The sequence below is a fragment of the Pelodiscus sinensis genome, chromosome 4, assembly GCF_052426305.1.
Source record: "Pelodiscus sinensis isolate ZL-2025 chromosome 4, ASM5242630v1, whole genome shotgun sequence".
NCBI lineage: Eukaryota > Metazoa > Chordata > Testudines > Trionychidae > Pelodiscus > Pelodiscus sinensis.
The window spans coordinates 48,987,796-49,013,615 of NC_143055.1; the positions used below are offsets into that span (position 1 = coordinate 48,987,796).

Genomic DNA, 25,820 nt, shown 5'->3' on the forward strand with positions numbered 1-25,820 from the left:
ACAATTCATGGGTATTGCCAATAACAGGTCGCTAAATAATATGATTTCCTTTACCTCTGCCTCTGTTTTGATTGCATCTACTCTGCTGATAAGTTTGCAATAGGCTTGGAACAGAAGCAGCAACTGGAAATGCAACTTGTATAACCGTCGACACAACTCCAGCTCCTACAAATGTAAATAGCAACATTATATTAAATTCAAGGAGTGCTGCTCTACCAACATATGACACAATCCGACAATAAATCACAGCCAGCTTGTCCAGCAGAGAATTTACAATATTAAAAATAGTTATTTGCTTGCTGCACAGAAGGAAATGTCAAGAAGATTTACAAGCCAATGTAGTGAGAAGCTGATGAAAGCTGATGAAAACTACATTCAGGATGAGATTGGTAATTAGAAATAAAGTAGTATTGCTCTTGCAAGTTAAACTTTTACGAAAGGTGATCACATTTCCAACAAGAAAAAAAAGATTCAAATGACATTTCAAAATGTCATGCTCCAGTAGGAAATACACAGATTGCTTTATTTCTTTTGGCTGTTTTGTCAGTTTAAACAGTAGATATGATACCAAACAAACAATTGGCTTCTTTTCCCAATGTTAATATGAACAGTTATACTATTACCCCTAGTGTTAAGGTTACAATTGCATGACAGAGCAAGAGGAAACAAATTCAATTCTTAGACATAAGAATAATGTTTCCTTATGAAAGCTTGTTATGATTGTATTTTAAGAAATATGAATCTGATGGTATATTCTTATTGGAATGGCACAGCAATATTAACTTACATATTTTTATCCAAAACAGTAGTCATTGAGAAGGCAATGTTAATATTGCTTTATATTTAGTCAGAGAAGCCACTATGAATGGAGGCATCTGCTATTAATTTGTAATAACTACAGGATCATATCATCTATAAAGGACCACTAGTTCATGAGTTAGGACTATACAAAATTGAAGCACACAGTACTTTCATAATATTCTATGACAAGACATTGCTATGTCACAAATGGACAAGAGACAGATGGAGACCAGTTTGTTGACTGGCATGGTTAAATATTAAATAAATCAAGAGCCATCACTTACTGCTAGAATTTCCATTTGCTAAGCAAGAAGGTGAGCGGGTCACAAAAATACAAAGGAAGAAAAAGATCAAGAATTAGTGTAGGAAATTATTTTAATTAGGGTCATAGATGTCCCAGGTAAACTGGAGGAAGAAATGTATCTACCATTCTCAAAAGGTTCATTGAATGGGGAAAATGTCAGGCTGAATACAAAGTGAAATTACTAAACATTCATTGATATAACTGACAAAGAGTAACTTTTTTTCTTGCTGTCCAAAAACCTTAATAAAAATATACTTCAACATTGCCACAGGAGGAGCTTGGATTTATTTATGTATAAATATTTATATAAACCATCAGAAACCAGAACAATTGGGGTTTATCATCTCTACAATCCATTTTCCTTAATCCATGCCATCATATTTGACCATGAGAAGTGGTCCCCCGCCCCGAAAACTTTTCCTTTGCCCCATGAATTTAAAGTGTTAGTCACTCTGGATTTTAAGTCAACTCAGAAAGTCTTTGTTTTAGAGTTTTTAACTAAGACCTTTATAATACATCACTGTAAGATTTTCAGTCTCATTTCCCTCTTGGATTGTGCATATGCTGTCTTAGAAGAAGAATGTATGCATGTGGGGGTGGAGGGAGACGCCAGGAAAGCATTTTTGGCTATGTCTACACTTATAGTGGCATGTAAAGTACATACATACTGCTTGGACCCATAGGATGGGTATAAATAACAATGTGCACAGCATGAGCTTGTATATTTGCTATTTGTACACTTGCAGTGTGAGCCTCACAAGCCTGAGTCAGTTGAAGTGCACTCGGATTTGCTGCTGTACTTTTTTTTCTGCATAGATACACCCTTAGTGACCAACAGAGAAGAACTGAACATGCCAGGCAGGGTCTATTATTATTATTATAAATCAAAAATGAAAAAGGCATGAATTTCTAAGGGGAATATAGGCTTAAACAAAGCTATTCTAAAAATGAAATGAAGTTCTAGTGTGAAAAATGGTATTATGTGGTTTTATATTTTTTATCTCTCAATGATTTTTACATCAAATTTACTAAGTTTATAGGTAACATAATTTTTTAATTTTAAATTTGCCAGTCCTGCAAACTTAGACTGGAATCTGACATCAAGATGCTTTCTTTCTGTCTCCACTGTCATCACTTTTAATAAACAATTCTATAACTGGATTTAGTTAGCAATTCTGTTGATGATGCATATGCCAGAACAGAATTCAGCTCCTTATCTCTTAGTTGTACTGATGGCCGTGCTACAAATTAGGAGAATCTTATTATGTCAATGAACTAAGCAGATCTATTGAATGAGGTGGCATTTTTCTGGCCAAAGCAATATTTTAATGCTCTGTACATTAGTTGATTACTTTACTAATCTATTAACATTTCATGCCGTTTAGAATTTTTTCTGAAACAAGTGTCACATTCAGTAATCCACAATAGTTCCTTCAAGTCATTTCTAAATATATTTAGAAAGTCTGTAAAAGGTGTATTTTTTAAAAATACCTCACCTTCCTTTGTGAGAGTGAATAGGTGTATGGGTACTATGTTTTCAATTTTTTTAAATTTTAGGTAAATGTATAATCCAGTGAAGAGTCTTATTATTAGGAGATAGCTTTGACATTAACTTAGTATGTGGCCTCAGGCAAACCATCTACCCTGGGTTTCTTCAAAGGTGCCTGAGGGAGTTGGACGCCCAACTGAAGGTTAATTTGAGTTGGGCACCTAACTGCCTTGAGCCCCTCTGACAACCTGATCTTCACTCTTTTCAGAGAAAAAACCCTCTGCTTTTCTTGAATCCTATGCACCCCTCGCTGGTTCTAACAGGTCTGGACACTTCTGAAGTAAGCAGATGTGCTTGAATAATTTGTATAATGGGGGTGCCGAGAGACCACAAAATGGCAAATCTATCTGATAGAAATCACTTCAAGCCTGGGGGTGCAGCAACACACTCAGCACCCCAATTTCCAGCATCTGTGTAAGTAAGGGATGAATTTGCCCTCCATTTCTGTTTCCCCATCTATAAAGCAGCAATAGTTAATACTCACTTCCCTGATGAGTACATTGGGAGAACTAATTCATTTTTATAAAACATTTTGAAAATATAAGATGATATAGAAATACAGAGAACTATTTCATTATTATATAGGTAAAATATGTAATAAATCTCTAGGATATTGTGTAAGTAAAGTGTATATCTACATATTCTTTTTATACAATGATACACATCAAGGAAGATATTAAGGTGTAAACAGTTTTAATGTGCACTAAACATCCTTGTGAACAGTAGCTTGTGTGCTTAGCCATTTTTCTAAGGTAAATATATTGGCCATTTTAAATTATTTTTTAAAATTCTTAATGCAGGTTTAGATGCAGAATTAAGCTTCTGTTCCAATATTGTTTTAATTTAAAAACAAAACCAACAACATCTGAATTGGGATTTTTAAAAAACTTGGATAGCTTAAATGGGCCCAAATAGAATATTGTGAAAAATGAAGAAAAAAATCTTTTAAAGCCTGAAACCCTGTTTACAAAGTGGGAATCTTTACTGATGAATACATGATTTCTTTTAAATAAATATTAATGACAGACATAAGTTTGGCATCACCAACAGTGCTACTGCATGGATTTTGTTTTAAAAAAAATCACATTCTTATAAACAGATTTGATAATGGAGTAAAAAGAAAGAAAATGCTTTCCCTTTCTAGGTTTGCCAACTTTTTAACTACAGAAAACCAAACACTCTTGTCCCATCTCCTGCACTACCCTTTCCTCAAGGTTCTCCCCCCTCTCCGTCACTCATTCTCCCTCACCCGCTTATTTTCACTGGCCTGAGGCAGGGGGTTAGAATACAGGAGGGGGTGAGGGCTCTGGGTTAGGGCTGGGGATGAGAGGTGTGGGTACAGAAGGAGGCTCTGGGTTTAGATGCACATGGAGCTGTGGGCTCTGGAATGGAGTTTGGGAATGGAAGAAGGCTCGGGGCTCAGGCGCAGGCTCTGGGCAGTGTATCCTTCAGATGGCTGCCAGCATGTTTCTCTGGCCCCTCACTTCCAGCCAATGGGAGTTGTGAAGCCAGCCCTTAGGGCATGTATGTATTCTGAATTACCCAAAGGAGAGAGGGGGCATTTTCTTCCTTTTTACCTTCCCTGTTAAATCTTTCTATGAAAATAATTTTAAAAATCTATTATCGTTATGTCTTTCATCATTTTTATTACAGGATCCTACAGAGCATAATTAAACCCATAGACCAAAGGCAGTAAAATAGTGTATATGCTTGGATCCTCCCTCTTCACTGCCATTTTACAGTGGGAATATTATCCATTTTTTTAAAAGAAACAAACCTTGTCCCAAGTAGACGAGGCTATTATACCCATTACCAGGGCTTGACAAACGGCGGTGAAACCTACTCGCCAGCCCTGCATTGCGCATGCGTGTGCCGCCGGTAACGGGGTGACCGGCTGAAATCCACAGTGATTTGTCGAGCCCTGCCCATTACAACAATTAGTACAGCTAGTGTTAAAGATGCAGGTGATTCTCATGCAATGTATTATTCATGCATATTTTTTACAAGTACAACCTTCAACTAATAACAATGGGTTGTTTCATATTAGATAGTAATTAGCAAAATAATGTTTGACAAAGTTTCTGTCGTGCTGCTACTTTAAGAATAAAACAACAATAAAGCAAAATATTGTTCCAGACAGGTCATACATATGTATATGGTACTAATTATATGAGATTCAGTACAGTTTTTTGGTCAGACAATAATCTGACAAGAACAGAAACAGAATGCTAATTATTTTTCTTCTAGAAACAACTGCATAAAAGCCAGACTTGCTCTGGTACACAGATTGTATCTACCCTTCTTATCTAACTCAGTGTTATTAAGCCTTGAACCGAGACTGGTTGCTCACTTTCATAAACGACAACTTTTCATTATTAGGCCAATACTTCATAAGAATCTGAGTTTCTAAAAGATGGCTTGATAACTGAAATGAAAAGCTGTACAACATTTTTCAATCCCCAGGAAGATCAAAAAAGGACTTTTGTGCAGAATACAAGTTTTTTATTTTAATAAACTCTATGAAAGCTTCTAAAGAAAAACACCTACCTGAGCATTTGTATTGGTTCTGTTTAGGCCATCATCAGCACCAAATGTCCTTTTGCAGTCATCTAGCCACTACAAAATAAATAAGCAATTAAAAGTATTCTGCAACACAGAGCAAACCAAAGATACTAATAAAAATACCAAAAACCTATATTGTTACGAATACCTTTCAATATACCCAGATTATCATTGAAATTATTTAATCAATACAGTCTAATTTTTCTCATTTTGTTTAATTCCAGTTAAAACTATCTTTCCAATGCCTGTTGCTTGGCTCTTAATTTCTTACCAGAAGATCTTGGAGAGAGACACTCTTTGTTCTGCTAAGAAAAAAAAGCGCTACGTAGCAGTTACTCTGTTCTCTCTACTGAAAATTTCATGTAAGCTTTATTATTCCATAGTGTGTACTACACCCTACCTATAGTACTTTCATTAAACTTGGTGATTGGGGATGCATGGCAGGTAGCAGAGGAAATAGAAAATTCCTTAATTAAATATGCTAAAATAATTTCCATTCAACATAGTGTGACAGACTGCTGGCTAAGCCAGAGTTCTGCCACTACAGCCTGGCTGAAAAGGGCAATTGAGGCCAACTGTGCAGGCCCATGCCTGAGGGGCTAATGAGAAACAGCTGTGGGCCTCATTAACCAGAGGGCTAAATAAGGCAGCCAGACAGGAAGTGAGAGGAGCCAGAGAGTGGCTAGCTTAATTTGCTGTGAACAAAGCTCTGTAAATAGAAGATGGTGGGGAGTTGGCATGGGTGATTGCACCAGAAAGGATCTCCAGGTGATTTGTGGATGAAGGAGTCCCAGGATGAGAGGCCTAGGTGAGGACCTTGCCACAATACTTTTAGAAGAATTCATTATATTATTTCTCAAAACCTTTAATGGCTAAAAAGATGTGTATCTAAAGAACACTTTGAATCAAATTTTGATTTGGTTTAGATAGTGAAAAGATAGAACCTGCCACATTTCTTTGAAAATAGTATATGGAAATGTAATTCTGAATAGCCACACTAGCAGATTTACCTGGCTTTGCTCATGTCTTTAACTCAAATAACTCCCCCCCCCCCCCTTCATTTAAATCATTGCTCTAGGGGCATGAGGGGTTCAGCAAGCAGGCTTCCCTGGGGAAAAAGGACAACCCCAGGCCTCTTTCATGAAAGCAGCTTGGGGTCCAGGTGAGAAGTGCCTGAGTTGTCCACTGTAGTGGGCACAGCTGGGGGAGGGGTGCTTTTCTCTCAGCTGGGGGGGGGGGTCAGACAGACAGACACACTCTCTGAAATATGTAGTAGATAGCTATCCCTTTCTCAACCACTGCTGACCCAATGGGGTTATAGCTGCCCACTCCCCATATTCATGTCGCTCCCTCCAGACCGTTCCATTTCCATTTTATTATAAACAATTGAATTCCATGCACATCCCATTTTCCTGGCACAACCAAACCCTGATCTTGCTTTAAGTTATGATTACAGCAAACCAAATTTGGTGGTCCTAGCTCTTACTATTTAGGAGGGAAAAAAATCTTTAGAGGGGTAGCCACGTTAGTCTTTAAGGTGTTGCTAGACTTCATTGTTTAAGTTTTTCCAGTTACAGAAACATGTAGATGGTGTCATTAGCTTCCGGCAAAAAATGAGTCACAAGGTAACAGCGGCAGCAGCTGAACTGAGCAAAAAGGGTAAAAAAGGCTTAAAAAAACTAAAATATTACAATATACTGTATACAGTATGTACAATAAAAAGGGTTAAAAACACTTTATATACAGTATATAATGTATACAGTAGATATATAACCAGTTTATAGTATGTCCTGATAGTCCGGCATATCTGATAATCTGGCACTACCTAGGTCCCATAGGTTCCGGATTATCGGAAGTCTACTTCAAAGGATGATTTCAAAGGATTTATTTCAAAGGATGATTTAAGAGACAATCACTATTTTGTAGGACATAAGTTTAATATAAAACATACATAAAAATCAGCTAACAGTCTTGCTAAACAGTGCATCATTTTAGCCTCCCCAGCCCCAAGCACAGTTTGGACACTACTGAAACACAAATATCAATAATAGTGAAATAGAGTATTCCTGGGATTGTTATGCAACATATTGAGGATAAAGAGCAAACTATCCTCTGAAGCACAGAACACATCCATGGAAGTAAGCTTAGCAGAATGTGTGCTGTATATCATGACTCTTGTTGGAAATTTTAGTGACCTTTTCCTAACCTTTGTCTGATGCAAGAAAGGGAAAAGAAAAATGTGATTTCCCATCTGCTCAATTTAATAAAGTCTACTTAGTGAATTAACTAGGCCTGTGTGCTTATCAGAAGGAGAAGTGAAATTCTCTAAACACTGTGGTGTCAGTTTCAATTAGACACACAGATCCCACTGGATATTTTAAATCTTGTTCTTTGCATCTGACAGCATCCATCAATAAGAATAATGATATAGCTTGCATCAGAACAAATTACATCAGAAATTGAGAACCTAATATCTGCTTTTCACACATTATCTGATGTATCATATATGAAATTTTTGAAATCTTTGAAAAAATATTTAAGTAGTTAAGAGCTCCCTGCAGTATTTACATGATACATGAAGTGCTCTGTTTTCTTATATTCTCCTTTGATTCTATGCTTTAGTCTTTAATACATGAACACCATGAAAATCTTAATATAAGGGAACAGACCATAGAGTGCAAAAGGGATGTTGGCTTTTTGTCACTTGCTCCCTTTATGTGTGTACCGTAAAAGAGCATGCTGGAGACCAATTCCTACTAGTGTAAATTAGAGAAGAAAAAACAAAAACAAAAAAACCAGTGCAGCCAGAAAGGAGGAAAAAAACATGAAGCTGTGGTTCCAGCTCCAGTGGAGAAGTAAACAAGAGAAGTAAAGACCCTGACACCTGTCCCTCTCCCCTCCCAGGTGACCATATTTAAAAAAATAAAACAGCTTGCCCAAACTGTCCCTCGCTCCCTTCCCCCTCCCCCCCCAAGCAGGGCTCACCCAAGCCATCCTCTTTGCCTCCTGGGGCTGGGACTGACCCTCCCCCACATCTGATTCTGGGGTTGAGTCTCCCCTCCTGAACTCTGCACTCCCCAGGGTTGGGTCTACCCCCCCCCCCAGCTCAGGGGCTGACCCCTACCCCTGAGCCCTGTGCCGCCGCAGCTGGGGCTGAACTAAAAAAGGATTCTTTTGAATAGAACACAAATATATTGATTATATAAAATAATTTAAGTTCAGCTTTCATGATAGAATTTGCACTACAATACTTCAGTGAGGTAAACTGAATTTTTTTTACAGTGTAAATGTTTTGTAATAAAAATAAATAATACAGTGAGCACTATATACTTTGTATTCTGTGTTGTAATTGAAATCAATATATTAAAAGATGTAAAAAACATCAAAATATTTAAATAGTATTCTTATTGTTTTACAGTGTAATTAATCGCAATTAATTTTTTCAATCACTTAACAGCCCTATATACCACATACAACATTTGTATATTTTTCACTGTAAGGTTTTTAAAACAGATTTACAGTTAGGCTCAATTCTTGGGGTTGATCCTACAGGTAAGTAGTTTACTATACCACACAGATTGCTTTTATACAATAATTACCTATTAGAATATAGCCAGCCAATTTACTTCAAAGACTTCCTGTATGTCTCACTAACTTTATTAGCCGACACATATGTTAGGCACAGTATGTACCATGTTCAAAGTTATTATGTACATGGTATTAATATACAGAATAGAGAAGTTTATCTGAATGTGATATGCTCTTCCTACGATTCTATTCATCCACATAATTTATTCCACAGCACTTTGAAAAGCTGAAGTCAGCTTTGCTTTTACAGAACAGGAAATTCATCAAAGCAAAGATACAAGAAAAGTTTGTATCAAATACATTTAGGGGAAACTTTCATGGCTCATCAGTATTTGGAATGGAATATTCAGATGAGATATGGGAAAGTACAGGGAGGTACTTTTACAGACCAGCAGCTAGAATGCTAATATCCAAACGAAAAATAAGGAAGGTACCAAACAACAAGCTAAGGAACTGGTTAAATGAATTTTAATGATGTGTAATGTAAAGAGTTTTGTAACTTGTAAAATCATCTGATACAGCTAGCTGAAATACATATCTCCGAGGCACACTATGTATGGTGAACATGTCGTGAGAATTTGCTTTCACAGAAGAAGAATGTCTCTGTTTTTGTATGGTACTGCTTTGTGGTCAGGCAATACATTTGGCTATATTAAGTTAATTGGCATTTTGAACATTTAAAGAATGAACAGCAACCATGGGCAAACAACTGGATACAACTTTGAATCAATACTTTCTTTTGCCCTATTTAATTTCAGCATGCTTTAAGCTCAACACTTCCGAAGACTCCTAAACCTCCATTTATTGCACAACACACAAACAGTTGTGAATTCATTGAATAAATGAAAATAATATGTTTTAATTATTGTGGAACAAGAAAACCAATTGGAGAAAATTAGCCATTATTTCTAAATTAAATTATGTTATGCGAATTAAAATAAGAATGTTACCATCTTTCCTTTCTTGATGCAAATTAAAAAAAAAAAAAGCAAATCTGCCTTAGGCTCTTAGATATTTCAGAACAATTTCTCTGACCCAGTGAAACCTTTGCCCTGCCCTAATCACTCACAAATATATCAGTAAAAGACAGGTTGAATACAGGAATAAGTCCTTGGGCAGTCTTTTGACAGCATCACTAACGAAAACATGTGTGCTCCACTGTGATATACTGACAGAGGCCATCCTTAACTTCCCTACACCAGATTCCTTTATGTAAACAAAATGCAGACAACTTAAGAGATTCTGCATTAATCTTTATGGATAGAATAAACTAGAACAAAAATGAAAATACAAAAATATAATTGAAAATTTAAAGTGCCTTTATGGTTACAAAAGGTGATCAACATTGACTGTTTGTTAGTCAATAATTTAAAAAAAATCAAACTTTTTATGTGTATATGGGCAATTAACTCACTGAGAAACAATCCACATAGAAAGAATCTTGCGATACCAGTTTGTGTAATTACTTTTCAAGGTATAAAACACATACCTTGATTCAAGTCCCTATTCTGCCTCTTCATGGGTGATCTTGGGCAAGTCTCTTAGCCTCTCCATGTCTCAAGTTCTCCCTCTGTAAAATGGGGAAAACAGTATTTCCCTATTTCACAGGTATGTTAAAACATACATATTAGGGATGTGTGGCACTCTGATACGGTGCTACTGGAGACATTCAAATTATCAGATGAGACTTAATCAGAAACATAGCTAGTGCAGAACACTTATATTTGTACTTATAATCCAAACATTGTTTAGGATTTTTCAGGGTTTAAAAAAATGGAATTAGTGTGATAATAGTAAGGGTAACAAATTAATACTAATAAACAAACAGATCTTTTTTATTTGAGCTATCTACTAAACAAAAAGGGTCAATTCTCTTGATTTTTGGCTGCTATGGTGACTTTGAAAAGACTAAGGTGAATCCATATGTTTCATTTATGTTCTGATTTAGGTCTCATCTCATAACAGAAGAGTGACTTGGCTGAAAATACATTAGCCTTTCCAATAAACCTCATTGAATTTTATCTCCTTCAGTGTATATTTAAAAGGTACAGTGTGAACTAGAAAAATCACCTTTGTGTGAACATTTAGCAACTATTCTGGTGTGACTTCTAACATTACTATAACTAGAGGAGTGTTGGCGAAAAAATGCCTCTTTTTTATAGTTTGTTCACTTTGTGCATATGACAGAACTTTGGATGTGATCCAACTCCCACTGAAGTCAGTGGAAGACTCTCCATTGACATCAATTAAAGTTAGATCAGGTTCTCCAAAATAGTCAGTTTTACTGTTTCCTCTATGTAATCAATTTCTCCAAAGCTAAAAAGACCCTTATTAAAATCAAAGATAGGACAAGAAAAGTCCCTTATTTAAAATCTTAAAAGGACCTTTTAAATAAAAATTTAGAAAACAATTTAAAAACTCTTCTAAAAATTAGAGTTTTCAAAAATGTTTCTTCAAGAAGCTCAGACTGAGAGAGATAGAATGTAGAGATAATTAACCAAGGAAACCAGATGCCACTTTAGATTACTTCTAACAAAAATGTGGCAGCATGTCAGAACCATTTAATAGAGGATTGCAAATATGATATATTAATGATCATTACATTCCCTGAGTGGTACAAGATTGTTTACCATACAACCCAATGCCTGTTAGGCAAATATCAAGAGACCATTTAGGTTTTCAAAACAGAAGAGCTAGAAAGACCAAATTCAGAGCCAGTGTCCTAGGTTCACACCTTTGCATATGTCAATAGATGCAAGCCCATAAGGTAAGCCTGCATGGAACTGAACCAATTTGATAGAATCTTTAATAGAACAACAAGTCTTGTGGATAAGGGAGAAGCAGTGGATGTGGTATACCTAGATTTTAGTAAGGCATTTGATACAATCTTGCATGATCTTCTTATCAATAAACTAGGCAAATACAAGTTAGATGGGGCTACTATAAGATGGTGCATAACTGGCTGGATAACTGTTACTTGACCAGTTTTTGTTTAAGTTTGTTCTCAGAGAGTAGTTATTAACGGTTCACAATTATGCTGAAAGGGCATAATAAGTGGAGTTCCACAGGGTTCTGTTTTGGGACCAGTTCTGTTTAATATCTTCATCAGTGATTTAGATATTGGCATAGAGAGTACACATAAGTTTGCAGATGATACCAAACTGGAAGGAGTCGGAGGATAGGGTCATAATTCAAAATGATCTGGGCAAACTGGAGAAATGGTCTCAGGTAAATAGGATGAAGTTTAATAAGGACAACTGTGAAGTACTCCATTTAAGAAGGAACAATCTGATTCACACATACAGAATGGGAAATGACTGTCTAGGAAGGAGTACTACAGAAAGGGATATAGGGGTCATACTGGACTACAAGCTAACTGAGTCAACAGTGTGACACTGTTGCAAAAAAAGCAAACATGATTCTGGGATGCATTAACAGGAGTGTTATGAGGGAGACATGAGAAGTCATTCTTCCACTCTACTTTGTACTGATTCGGCCTCCATTGGAATACTGTGTCCAGTTCTGGGCACCACATTTCAAGAAAGACGTGGGGAAATTGTAGAGGTCCAGAGAAGAGCAACAAGAATGATTAAAGGTCAGAGAACATGAGCTATGAGGGAAGACTGAAAGAATTGAGCTTCTTTAGTTTAGAAAAGAGAAGACAGAAGGGACACGACAGTGGTTTTCAAGTACATAAAAGAGTGTTACAAAGAGGAGGGAGAAAAATAGTTCTCCTTGGCCTCTGAGGATAGGACAAGAAGCAATGGGCTTAAACTACAGCAAGGGAGCTTTAGGTTGGACATTAGGAAAAACTTGCCAACTGTCAAGAGTGGTTAAACACTGGAATAAATTGCCTAGGGAAGTTGTGGAATCTCCATCTCTGGAAATATTTTAGAGCAGGTTGGATAGACATCTCTTGGTGCTTGGTCCTGCTATAAGGGCAGGTGACTAGAACTGACCTCTCAAGGTCCCTTACAGTTCTAGTGTTTATGATTCTATGATTTCCTCAGCATCTTCTGACAGACTTCTCTAGATCTCCACCAATATTTTCAAAATGTCCTCTCTCAATGGCACCTTTGGGGTTTAGTGACAACAGTATCACCATTAGCCTAACCAGAGACTGCTCTCTTTTCTAGACAATTACTCTGACATAGGTGTGTACAAAATGCATCTCTTCCTACATTCGCAACAGTGAATCTGGTTCCATATTTTCTTTATTTTATGAAAGGGAGCTTGTTTGAATTTCCTGGAGCTAGTATGCTTCTAAAGTCAGTTTAATGACATTGGTTCACAAAAGCAAGCACACATGCTTTGCTGAAAGTTCAATTTTTAAACTACTGCCCTTTGCAAAGAGGCTAGGTTTAACATATACCTTCAGGGTCTAAACTATTTAATTATATTGTCTAAATGTCAACTTTATTTAAAATCTCAGCACCACAGACCCTCTCTACGTCACAGTACTTATATAAAGGAGTAACAAGATTACCGTGAGTTCCGCACTGATGAATTTTCACCTTTTGAACATCTAACAATTACCCATAAACACAGTAAAAATTAATAGTGTATAGGCAGGGCTCGCCAAGCGGCAGCGAGCCCCACTCGCCAGCCGTGCGGTTCGGCATGCTGTGCATGCAAAGACTGCGCTGTGCGGCTGTGCCGGCTTGTAATCTACTCGCTACGGGCAAGTAGATTACACTAATTGTCAAGCTTTGTGTATAGGTATGTGCAACAAGCATCAACTACACATAGCTCAAATAATACTTTAAAACTATACAAAATAGAAGAGACAATGCTAGTAACAAAAGGAAGTCTACTATTTTGTTTGAGATGAAAGGCTTGATATTCTTGTGAAAGTCTAGTATTTTTTTAAAATTCTGAAACTGGTATTAGGCTAATAAATAATGCAGACTCACCTGCTCTGCTGCCTCTCTTTTGGCATTATAGGTATCTAGATGTTCTTGGAGCTCCAGAACACTGAACTTCAATATTTCTAGTAAGCCACAGGACATTAGCTAGAACATAAAAATATTTTTTCTAACAACAAATTAAAACACTCTTAAATTGTTAGACCACGTTTGAGAAAGCACATACAATTTACCCGTTGTGCACATCATATGTAACCCCCCTGTTTTTAAGTTTAAACAAACATTTGCAGCCATACCACTCCAACCTGTTAGATGCAATCAGATTTTGAAGACATGCAGGGTTGCACCTAATTAGAACTTGGATGAGAAACCTCAAAAACACTTAAGTGCTGTATGAAGTTGTGCTTCTGATTCAACCTGTGGTGTATTTCCCATCTAAAAGCTAAATCATCAGTTTGCAATCTCACCTTTAGGAAAAGACAATGTGTGGTGCTGTCCCAGAGCAGCTCAGGAGGGAGACTGCATGACACAAGGGGGCATGTCTACATTGCAGAGTTTTTCTGGAAAAATAGCCGTTTTTCTGGAAAAGCTGCATTTACGTCTGCACTGCAATTGTGTTCTTTCGATAGAAAGTCGAAAGAACGCAGGGGGTTCTTTTGACAGCGGTAAACCTTTTTCTATGAGGAAGAAGTCTTTTTCCGAAAGAGCTCTTTTGGAAAAAACACATGTGGCCCGGTGGCCACTCTGTCCATAGTAATCACAACTTAAATGCGAGATAGCGTCCAATTGTTGTGGACGCTATCTTGCGAAAAAGCAGATTGCTTTTTCGATGCACTTTTGCTATGTGGACACTCTCTTCCAGAAAAGTGTCTTCTGAAGCCTGTAGTCTAGACATAGCAAGGGAGTCTCAGTGTCCCTTCCGGTCTATTTAAGGAAGGGGGTAAATTGCACCAGGTCTACAGCTGTCACAGCATATGCTATCTAGAGCATAGATGTAACTATGTTGTCAGTCATGTTGGTGTGGGGAGATGAAATGATAGTCTTTCCCTTTCCTTTCCACCTGTGCAATGGGCAAGTAATGGATTTGCTTCCATCCTGCATGCAGCATAACAGTGCAAGGGAGTAAGTAAGTAGGTTCCTTATGCACTATGTACTTTCCTGTGCCAGTGTGTAGAACAGGTCAGAATTGGCCCTAATTCAATAAGGAACCAGAACCCACGATTCTGTCAGAATACTGTTCTACTGGAAAAAATACGATTTTGATTTCCCTGTGTAGAAAAACTCTATGGCACACTTCAAATCAACAAGGATGGCAGAATCTGCCATTTATAAATAAAAGGATATTGAACTCCCCACTCTACCTTTCGGATGCACCATTTAATTTGACAATAGGATGAAACCTTGAAATTTATGACAGGTAAAGAGAGCAGTGAATGAAATTATTGATATTTACTATCTAAATCAATCCATTGTTTGTCATTATTAGGAGAAATAATTAAATTTCACAATTATTCTATAGTTAGAAAGGACTATATTTTACAACTGAACTCACAGCTATAAACTACTGTTTTGATACTCCTCTTTTTCATTTGTACCAATGGTTCTCAAAGCATGGTCCATCGATCACTGCCTCACAGGTGGATCGTGGCTTGAGGCTCCCATAACCCTCCACTGCCCAGCAAGGTTGGAGCGCTAGCTTCCTGATGTGTGTGTGTTCGTGTGTAGCCCTGAGCCTCGAGGGCCAGATTCTATTTGTGGGGGGAACAAATGACTCCATGCACTGCTGTTCCCCCTCACCCCACTAGGGGAATGGCAGTGCAGGGAAGCACTACCCAGAGGCTTTTCCTGCTGCTTCCGTTGGCCAGAATCATAGCCAAAGGCAGCAGTGGGAGGCAGTACCTAGGAGGGCAGAGGGCGCAAAGCCTGGTAAGTGCCCCTCATGCCCTGACCCCCAGCCTTATCCTCCTCACTCATGTCCCTCCACCGAGACCCTGCCTCATACGCTTACTCCTGCACCCTTCCTCTGGCCAGGCCCCCCCTTCCCCCCACACCCAGTCTGCCCCAGCACCCTCCCTTGCTCCTGCACTCTCCTTCCTGGCCAGACACTCCACCCAGAGCCCACTCCTGCACCCTCTCCCCCACCCAGACACTCCACCCTGAGCCTGCTCCTGCATTCCATCTCCTACCCAGACCCCCCACTCCCACCCTCAGCACCCAATGGGACCAACAGCCACCATGAGCCCTGGGGCAAGGTGTGGAAAGGCCATATCTGCACCCCTGGGAAAGGTGGGGCTGAGGGCAGTCAGTCCTTAGCTATGGGCCCTCCCTAGATTTCAAAGCCATACAGAGTAGCACTCTGGCACTCCCACTGCAGTTCAAAACAACTCTGAGCCCCTTTGTCTGGGCCCCAGGGCAATTGTCCCCTTTGCCTCCCTGCCTGTACCCTACTTCCTGGACAGTCAAGCACCCTTCCCCCTCCTGCACCCATTTTGTCATCATAGGTTGCTGGCTGGTGGTCCGTGGAAAGGTTTGTATTGAGCAGGTTGGGCTATGTGCCAAAAAGTTTGAGAACCCTTGATTTATACAAATTAGTCTTTTTATTTTTAAATACAAGTACTATCCATGATACTATAATTAATGATAAGCTCTTTACCTGTACCCTTAGAAAAAATTCCCTCAACATTATATTCTGAAGGTTGAAGCATAAAATATTCTGTATCCATTCAGAAAGGCTATTAAATACAGGTATTTTAATCTAGTACTATATTGCTGACTGCACATAAGATTTTACCGTTTCAGCATCAATAAAGACTGTTGGGCATTCTGAACACATCATCATCACCTCCAACGAACTTTTAAATTTTGTTCCAATACGCTGTAGACCCTCACCAAGAAAACTGACTGCAGCATTTGTTATAGTTCCAAACTTTCTTTGAATGGTCTAGAATAAAAATAGAAAAAAATATTTAATTGCATTACTTTCTTTTTTTTTAGCACAAGATAAAGGAAATCTCTTTTTTTCTATTCTGACAAAGAATTTTTGTATAAACTATTGGTACTACACACATTTGTGTCATTACACTCTCTCTCTCTTTGCTGGATAAAAGTAGAAAAACATTACAAAGAAGATAAAAGAAGGAGAATAGTTCCTAAAACTATGGTACTGTATATTGCCTTGAGTCAGGGATGAAAGTATTATTTAGGAGTATTAAGACCACAACATAGACACTAAGCTCTTTTGGGGCAGTGCCACTGTCAGCAGCAGCACAGAAGTGAAGTTGGTTGGGAAAAGGGGGTGGGTTACTATGTGTCTGGTTTTCCCAGCAGTCTCTTCCATGAGAAGGAGGGGTATCAGGTGACAGCGGGAGCTGCAACCTCCCTTCATGGGCATTGGGGGAAGTGACAGCTAGAACTGCGGAGCTTCCTAGAGCTGGCTGAGATCTTGGAGATGGATATGACCCACCCTAGCACTCTACGAACGGTCCCTGCAAGAGAAGAACAAGTCTTGTTCTCCCCCACCTCCCAGTTCCTGGTATACTAGCAGCTGGTGCCATATTTCATGAGGGAAGATAAGATTTCACATTCCATTACATGTTTTTCAGGGCTGTGAATTTATTTTATGTATGCAATTCATCCTCAGCAAGTGCCAATTAAAAGGTTATGCCAGCACACATTACCATATATTTTGATACTTCACAGTTAAAAAATACTACTTTAGAAACCTTTTTGATTTTTAAATTTTTTAAACTAAGTAAGTTTATAAGACTATGGTTCTGACCCAGTATGTTCCTATAAATTATTTTTATAAAACCTGAAAAATCATATACAAATGACTACATTCAAATAATGTTAGTAAGGTTGCAAATCCAAGCACTGAGTAGCTAAGAAATGCCAGGATTTATGTTAAGCCTTTATTCTGCTGCTTGCACTGATACATTATAGTCATGGCCCCCTATAAGCCAAATCACAATAGAGCGATTACACAGCAGGTACTCTTCAGTTCAGCAGCAAGAAACTCTCAGTTCCACAGCAATGCTAATTAGCTCAATTTGTTGATTTTTCATAGTATATTGCTGAATTCTCTAAATTTTATGGAGCCTCTCAGTAATAGAGAACAGTTACTCCCAACGTGGTCAGATGGTCAGGGATACTGAAAACAGCAATCATTTTTTCCCTCTGTCATTCCTACTCCAAATGGGGGGGGAGGGGGGTTGAAGGTGTAGGGTAAATTGAGGCAGCCCATGGTATCTTGCTGAGAACTGTCAAACTCAAATCTGAAAGTATCAGACCAAGCCTGAGAAGCACACAGTACAGCAGTTACTGTGACCCTGGTTCCCCTGGCAACCACATTCCAAAAGGGCCTCACTTTGATAAGGCCGGTACCAAACAACCGTGCGGGATTGTTTTTCATTGTCTGCTTTATTCCTAGAAAAAGCTTGGATCCCAAAGATCGCACGCAGGCAATACCACCCCTACAGGAGACGCATTATATTTCCGGTCGACAAAATAACCATCAACATGCCTTTGTTTATGTTGGCTTATTTAGCTTGTTAGGAATAGCTATTTGTATTAGTGATACCTTGTTAAATTGGTAATGGGAGGAGATGCTGTGTAACTGTTGTAGACCATTGGCTTATGTGCATCTCTCACTTCCGCTGCTAGACCTATCAAATTACTTCTCCTCCATCCATCTGTACCTATATAATCTAATGTATGTTTTGGTTAAGTTAGTGCTCACCGGGTTAACCCTGAATGAGTACTCCACCAGCTATGTGAACCAATAAATCCTCTGCTTGTTTTCACCTGCACCCAGTGTGTCCAAGAAATTATTCCCCACAAAGGTATGGTGAAGGAGTGATGTATGGTCACAAGAAGCATCTTGTCTTCTTATGGCAATCTTATAGCCCCTACTTGCTTTAATCCAGCCCTAAACATATCAAAGCCTGGGAGAGATGAAAATCTGCCCATTGCCTACAGCCCTCTGACCTAGTCCTTGTCTGCTACATTCCTTTTGGACACATACTTGATTAGCTGTGAATGTAAGTCCTCATAAGCCAGGAAAGCTGTTGCTGTGCTTTCTGGCTCCTCTTTTTATGAGCAGTAGGGAAAGAGAAAATGCTGCTTATGTAATGTACTCCCCCTTGAAGTGAAAGTAGCAGAAAGGGAAAACTGAGGCCAGGCCATGGTAGGGAAGGCAGGAGTAAAATGACTGATTCTGCAGCTATAGCATGAAATTCCATAACATATGACAAAATGACTAATTCAGTAGAGTATCAGACTGTATGAGGGTACTGATTATGATATAGCCTTTAACTACAAAATCCAATAGCTTCCTGCCTCTTTCAGTGCATAGGATGGATGGTGATCAGGGAATGAATGTAGGTTATATAGTGAATGAGACTGTTGTCTGAGCCATCCCTTCTTCCTTTATTGCAAAATTTGGAAGGTATATACTGAATGAGGCAGGGGACTGCAGCAAGAGATGGTTTTCTGGTAAATGCACTTGAATGGCACCCACTAGGACTGTGTTGCATCATTACCTCAGAGACTTCCTGTATGATGCTGAACAAATAATCTAAGATAGCATTTTCACAGAGGGCTACTAATTATTTGCTTCTAGGAGCCCAACTTCAGACAGCTGTGGTCTGATTTTCAGAGAAGCTGAGCACTTGTAATTACAACTGCATTAAGTGGGAGATGAAGTTGTCTAAACCTCTGCAGTTAAGGCAGTATAGTTGGGTTCAGGAGCTCTTGATTTCTAATATTGATTTGGCCACTCACTAATGGTACAGCCTTGATCAAGTCACTTTGCCTTTCTGAGTCAGTTTCACTAGGGTAAACAATACTGATCCACCTTCTCACAGGACACTGGGAGGATTGAGCCATTAATGTCTAATTTACAATACTTACAACATATCAAGTGCTAAAAAAAAAATTAAGTGCTCTGAAAAAAAAATCACTCCCTAGCTAGGTTCTTAATAATTGAGGCAAACTAAATTAACAGACATTTTTGAAAATTTTAGTCTTAAACTGCTAGTGTATCTTTTCCCTTTCTGGGAAAAACCTTCTTATTTTATGGGATATTATGAAGATAAATTCAGTAATATTTGTTAGGCTGGCATACTATGGTGATGAGTGCTACAAAGCTCATAAAAAAATCAATAATTCTGCAATCGGGAAAGGGTTTGGATAAGGTTCAGTGTTCAGTTAAAAAACAAGGTGTGTGTGGGGTGGATAGCAAAAATGATTAGTCTAAAAAGAAATACTGAACAGATGCCTCATTTCCTGCACAATATTCATCCTCGGAATTGAATGAGGCAGGGTCCTGTGGAAAAAATATTTCATTATAATATATTAAAGTAATGTTTTTATATTTGTTCTGTATGTAATTATTTATAGTAGTGACAGGCCTTAGAAAACTAATTAGAAAAAGAAGCTGTTTGGAAAAAAAAAAATCAGAAACAAATTAGTAATGAGTCACTGACCTGAAATAATCTAGAGAACACATGAAAAGTATAGACTGCACAAGATCCATCAGTGTCTGACAGCATTTGATTGACATGGCAGCGCCAGGCCTCCTCTTCATCATCATATGTCACTGGCTGAAAAGCTGCCAATATGGCAGAAAGAAATGGTGAAGGTGGTGGTGAAGTCTGTACTTCTGGAAAACCATCCTGTTCTTCCTCATCTTGGCTGTAAATAAAGTAAGTGATACAAATTTGTCAGTAAATACTATGGGAAAAAGAAAAGACCATGCAGTATAATTGAGTTGCCAAATCTAAAAATCTAGAGAAAATTCTGTTTTGTTTTAAACAAAATGAAATCTGTAGTGAAAATGAAGCAGGAAAAGTTTAAAAAAACAAGGCTTTTGCTGCTACAGTATAAATGTTGGTACTACACCCTCAAGGTATGTCTATACTACAGGGTTATTTCAAAATAGTTAATTTGAAATAGCTTATTTTGAAATAACACATCTACACACAAAATGCATTTCGAAATAGCGTTTTGCTATTTCAAAATAGCGCATCCACACTGAGTGGACACTGAATTGCATTGAAGGCCGGCCAGAACCAGGTCCAGCAGGGCATCAGGTCAGGTGTTTATTTGTGTGGCTGCTGCCTGGGGCTATCTGAGGCTTGTGCTTAAAAGGACCTCCAACCCCGGGCAGCCAGTTCTCAGGTTTCCCTGCTTGCTTGCCTACTTCGATGAGGGACAGCAGAGCATTTTGTCTCTGCGTACTCTGGTTGCCCTCACTCAGGACACCACAGCACTCTGCAACATGAAGCCAGAGCTGCCCCTGGGCACTCTGGTGCTTCTCGTAATCATGTTGATGTGAGCCTGGCTGCACTTTCTGCATGCTGCCATCCAGGAGGCCTTGCGGGAGAGCTTCCACCCTGAGGAGCACTAGAGTCTCCCTGGTCTGCCCCACTGGAGGCTTGTGCTTCATTCCTTCCCGACATCGTTCCACTTACCCTCCCAGCCCCACTTTCTGATGTCAAATAAAATACACGTATTTTCATGAAGAGAAACTCTCTTTATTTAACAAAACTGGGGGGGGGGGGCAGGGGAGAGAAGGGGAATAAAACTGGTGAGACTCGAGAAAAGAGGTGGGAGAGGGGAGGGGGAAACCTGGGAGGAGGGAGGTGGAAGGGGGAAGCAAGGGGAAAAAGGGGGAAGGGAAGCTCAGGGCTTAGGGTTGGGGGTCTTGCCGGACCAACTTGATTTACATGCGAACCTGCTCCTGGGTTCGCATGTGGCCTTTGGTGGCCAGGCTGGCAGCTATCCTGCCATAGATGGCTGCGTTCCTCCGTTTAGTGCGGAGATCATGGACGTTGGGGGCATCCCCCCAAACCTAAGTAAGGTCCCCCTGATCTCTGCCCTGGACCAGAAAGGCACCTACCTTCACCAGGCCCTGGCAGGCTCGTGGGAGCTAGCAGACTGCTCCTGGGGAGTGGCAGAGGGCTGGCTGCCAGTGGCTTGCTGGCTCATGTTTTGGGGCCACTGGGTCAGAGGCAGTGACTGCTGGCTCTGGGCTGGCAGGCTTGGAGCTGGCACAGGCACTGTGGCCAGAGTCAACCCCTATAAGGGCTCTGGGGAGGGAGAGGAGTGTTCTTGTTTGAGGCTGGAGTGGCTACCAGGGCACCCTGGGAAGGTTGGAGGCCCCCTATTTCGAAATAAGTGTCTACACAGCACTTATTTTGACTTAGCTATTTTGAATTTGGTGTTATTCCTCGTACAATGAGGTTTACCAAATTCAAAATAAGTGCTCCACTATTTTGAATTTATTTTGAAATAGCGGTTTGGCTGTGTAGACGTTAGTAAAGTTAATTTGAAATAATGGCTGTGTAGACATACCCCTAAATATCTAGTACGTCTGACAAAGCAGAGTAAGTATCTTATACTAGTTAGTATTTTTATTAACAGAACATTTAAGAAAAGGACATATATTTTTCCCAAAAATAATTTAATGAATATTCCACTCGTTGGCTATCTGATCATGGGCAGAGTAACAAAGCCCTAGCTTGCCTTTGGAGAAATCCAAAAAGTCTTGCTGCAGTACACCAATTTTTAAAATGATCTTAAGTAACATCTTTATATGGATGAAAATAAATTGGAACAGGTCCACTTGTATGGACCATTTAACAAACTTTTGTTCAAAGAATGTCCTACAAATGGACTTTTCATCATGTATCAAGGTTCTGATAATGCTGTTACTTATGAGACTTGATTAATCAAAGTCACTAACAATTTTAAAAATCTTCTGCATTAGAAGCAATTATATTTTATACAATTATTTTTCTTTATGCTTTATTACACAATCTTCCTATTTTATTTGCAATTAGAAAAGTTTATAAAGAATTTCATAAAATGAACAGTTGATGTTTTTCCCCCACTGTACACTTTCAGAGAGGCATTTGAAACATATTTTAAATAAAACGTGTCTATTTAGCACAGTATCGTGGCAGCAAATTGTAGATGCTAGCAATTTTAGTATGTTGTAGCAGCTACACCAATGCATGGTAAACCAAATTTCCTCTGCTTATTTTCTCAGTCCTTGATTAAAGAAAAATATTTTGAAAAACATTGTTTAGACTATTCATCAAAGCAATAATTTACAACATAACAATGAGAAATAAGTTGTGTTTGTAATGCTTGCATGTGTTCAGTTCAGTAGTGCAACGCCCATAAAAAGCTACAAGTAAAGCAAGCTTTTATGAGCAAGCTAATGGCAGGCAGTTTCTCCCATAATCTACAAGCAAACCTTGCAACATTTACCAAACACCTGTTAGTCACAGAAATAACCTTAAAAAGGTTATCTTCATCACCATTAAGGCTAGAACCAATTTTTCTTTGTATGTAATTACATTGCAAGAACAGGTGAATTCTGATCTGTACATTGGAAAGCAAACTGATGCTGATTGGCATCAGGCTTTAATATTTGCAAGGCATATTACAGTGACCCAATATAAAATCTACAAAAGCTCAGCTGCTCCTGTTCCTTTCCCATTGTGATTTACTCATCTTCAAACTAAGTAGGAGCCTTCTTGCACTGTGAGAACTGCTAAAGCTTACCTTCTGTCCTCCTCTGGTCCCCAACCTTTCCCCCTCCCCCTATGATGATGGCTTTGAGTCAACTGAGGATTCTTGTATGACACTGCTCCTCTAGGGCAGCTTTTTACATGCTATGTATTGGTTAAAAAATGCAAAGCAGATGGAACTGGGCTCAGGACTGACCCAAGAGTTCTATTTCCCAAACAGAGAAAAACAACAGTTACTTACCTCACAATAAGGGTGGCTTTTCAAATTATTTTGCACTTACAGCTGTCTATGTACTAAAGCACAGGAGTTTGGAACATTTTCACTAGTAGTGTTTAGCACAGTCACACATGTGGCGTATATAGCTTCATGCCCTCTGCTCCCAAGAGCATAGAGCCCATACTGCAATTTAGTTCCTCTGTTACTCAGGATCCACCCTTCAAGTTGCATAGCCATGAGTGGTTGTGAGATTCTCATGTGCAGAATATCTCAAGAGATCACAGCTATAGTAAGTTAAGCAACTATTCTTTCTTCTCTGAGCTAGTGCACTTGTGGATCTCACTTATAGTGATTACCAAGAAGTCATCATTAATGGAGCTGAGAGGCTAGGGATGTTAGATATAGTGTAATTGAATAGTTTTGTAACTGTATGAAAACTTAACCGTTACATGACTATATAATAGTCCCCAAGGGTGGGACCAGCAATCAATGCGCTCCAGTCCCACACCTGTGGAGCCAGTTTAAAAACCAGCTCCCCATGCACACCAGCTGCCTGCCATCCCTTGCTACTGCTTCTGATACAGAGGCAGCAGCGTGGGGTGGCAACAGCCCATCTCCGGGGGTTTGTGCTCCCCACGAAGAGGCTGCTTTATGTCTCAGATCCCCCACAGACAAGGGCTGCTGCCATGAAGCAGCCTCTGTCTGCGGTGAGCCCAGGTATGTGGCAGACAAAGGCTGCTCTGTGGGATGCAGAGCAGCTTCTGTCCACAGGGAGCTTGGATCCCCCATGGACAGGGGCTACTGCTGGGAAGCAGCCTCTGTTCATGGCAGTCCCAGGCTTGCTGTGGACAGAGACTGCTCTGTGGGATGCGGCATCTGTCCTACAAAGAGCTCAGGCCCATCGTGGACAGAAGCTGCTTCACAGCAACCTCCCCCTCACCCTTCTCCCACCTCTGCTGCTTCTAATAAAGGCAGCAGCATGTGAGGGCAGGCAGCACCGTGGAGACACTGAAATTCCCCACACTGCCTCTGTAGGAGGCAGCAAGGGTGGGAGCAGGTGGGTCCATGGATCTGGTTCCCTGTAAGTATTTGCTCCAACCTAGCTCCCTCACTCCCCCTCCTCCCCAAGGAGTGGTGGGGGCAGGTGGATCAGGTGCTCATGAGGAACTGGCTTTTAAGCCAGGACTTCACAGGCACTGGCTCCCACTCTCCCACACTTGCTGCCTCTGATACATAGCGCAGTCATCTACATTATAACATCCCTATGAGAGGCATGAGTTATTTGAAAAGAAATTGCAAAACTGCTTTGGAAATGGAATCAGATCTTGAAGCAATCACTCAGGAATTATGTTTTATAAACATGTGCACTATAAGCCAGGTAGCTGATCTGCAGATTTTGGACACTGTTATGTGCCTTAGGCATGCTATCCATGTGCCTTGTGCTCTGACAGAGTCCAAATGTTTGAAGCAGTTTTCTCAAATTTGATACTCATTTTGAGAGTATTTACAACAAAATAACCATCCCTTTTCATTTGTTGCCATAAGCAATGAAAAGTCCTTGAGTACTATAAACAGATTTGAGCTCTATCTAGGTAGTATAACAACAATATTCTGATAGCTTCAGTATGTAATTTAGCTACATCCAATGAAAATAAGGTTTCAGAAAAAGATTGGCAAGTGAATAAACTGACACAAAAATCTGACCACAATTTTGGAATAAAAGGTGGGTGTGATCTCAGTTACCCTCTCGATATGAAAAACTATATGGAGAATTTATCATTACAGCTTGCAATTCATTTATTTTATAAATTCATATAATTTCCACCAAAATTGACAACAGATGAACTGGACAATTTGATAGAGGTTCAAAAGGCAGGTGCATAATTAAAGAAAGGACTAGATTTAAGAGTGCAGGTGCATAATTAAAGAGAGAGACTGATCTCTCTCACAAGAGGAAAACATGAAGACCTCTCATAAATCTATTCACTGATTAATGAGAGAAAATTGAATCTCCTACTGGAGGATGAAATGTGAAAATAATTGCCAAATGAACTGTGGTCTCAATACATTTAAAAATCAGAAGCTCAGTAGAGGGACGTGGCATGAGCTGGCAATCACCTGGCCCGGCTCACTCTGGGTCCCCCCTGCTGTGCTTCAGCCTTTTAAATGTATTAATAGCCTGCTGGCTCTTACTACATTTGAAAGGCAGAGCCACAGCAGGGTTAGCTGCCAGGACCATGAGCTAACCCCACTGCAACTCCCTGGCTTATCAACTAGTCAATGGAAAATCCCATTAGTTTATTAAACTGTATTTAACATCCCTAGTAAATATTGCTGATAATGAAAATCATTTCCATTTTGCAGTATACATAATGCTAGCATATGATTTTTTGCC

At 39.4% G+C, this 25,820-nt stretch overlaps 1 protein-coding gene across 11 annotated transcripts in view; it reads right to left on the reverse strand.

Annotated features, from left to right (window-relative positions):
* The window catches only part of FRYL (FRY like transcription coactivator), a 394,001-nt gene that overhangs the window by 5,297 nt on the left and 362,884 nt on the right, over nucleotides 1-25,820 (reverse strand). For 9 of the 11 annotated variants that reach the window (XM_075930452.2, XM_075930453.2, XM_075930454.2 and 6 more), the window contains 6 exons: nucleotides 20,155-20,362; nucleotides 16,461-16,610; nucleotides 13,718-13,816; nucleotides 5,202-5,270; nucleotides 1,086-1,103; nucleotides 55-165 (listed from right to left, as the gene is read on the reverse strand). In XM_075930452.2, the coding sequence (XP_075786567.2) occupies nucleotides 55-165; nucleotides 1,086-1,103; nucleotides 5,202-5,270; nucleotides 13,718-13,816; nucleotides 16,461-16,610; nucleotides 20,155-20,362 (655 nt within the window). The remainder of the gene's footprint in view (nucleotides 1-54; nucleotides 166-1,085; nucleotides 1,104-5,201; nucleotides 5,271-13,717; nucleotides 13,817-16,460; nucleotides 16,611-20,154; nucleotides 20,363-25,820) is intronic. The other 2 variants (XM_014568673.4, XM_014568677.4) reach the window with 1 other exon arrangement.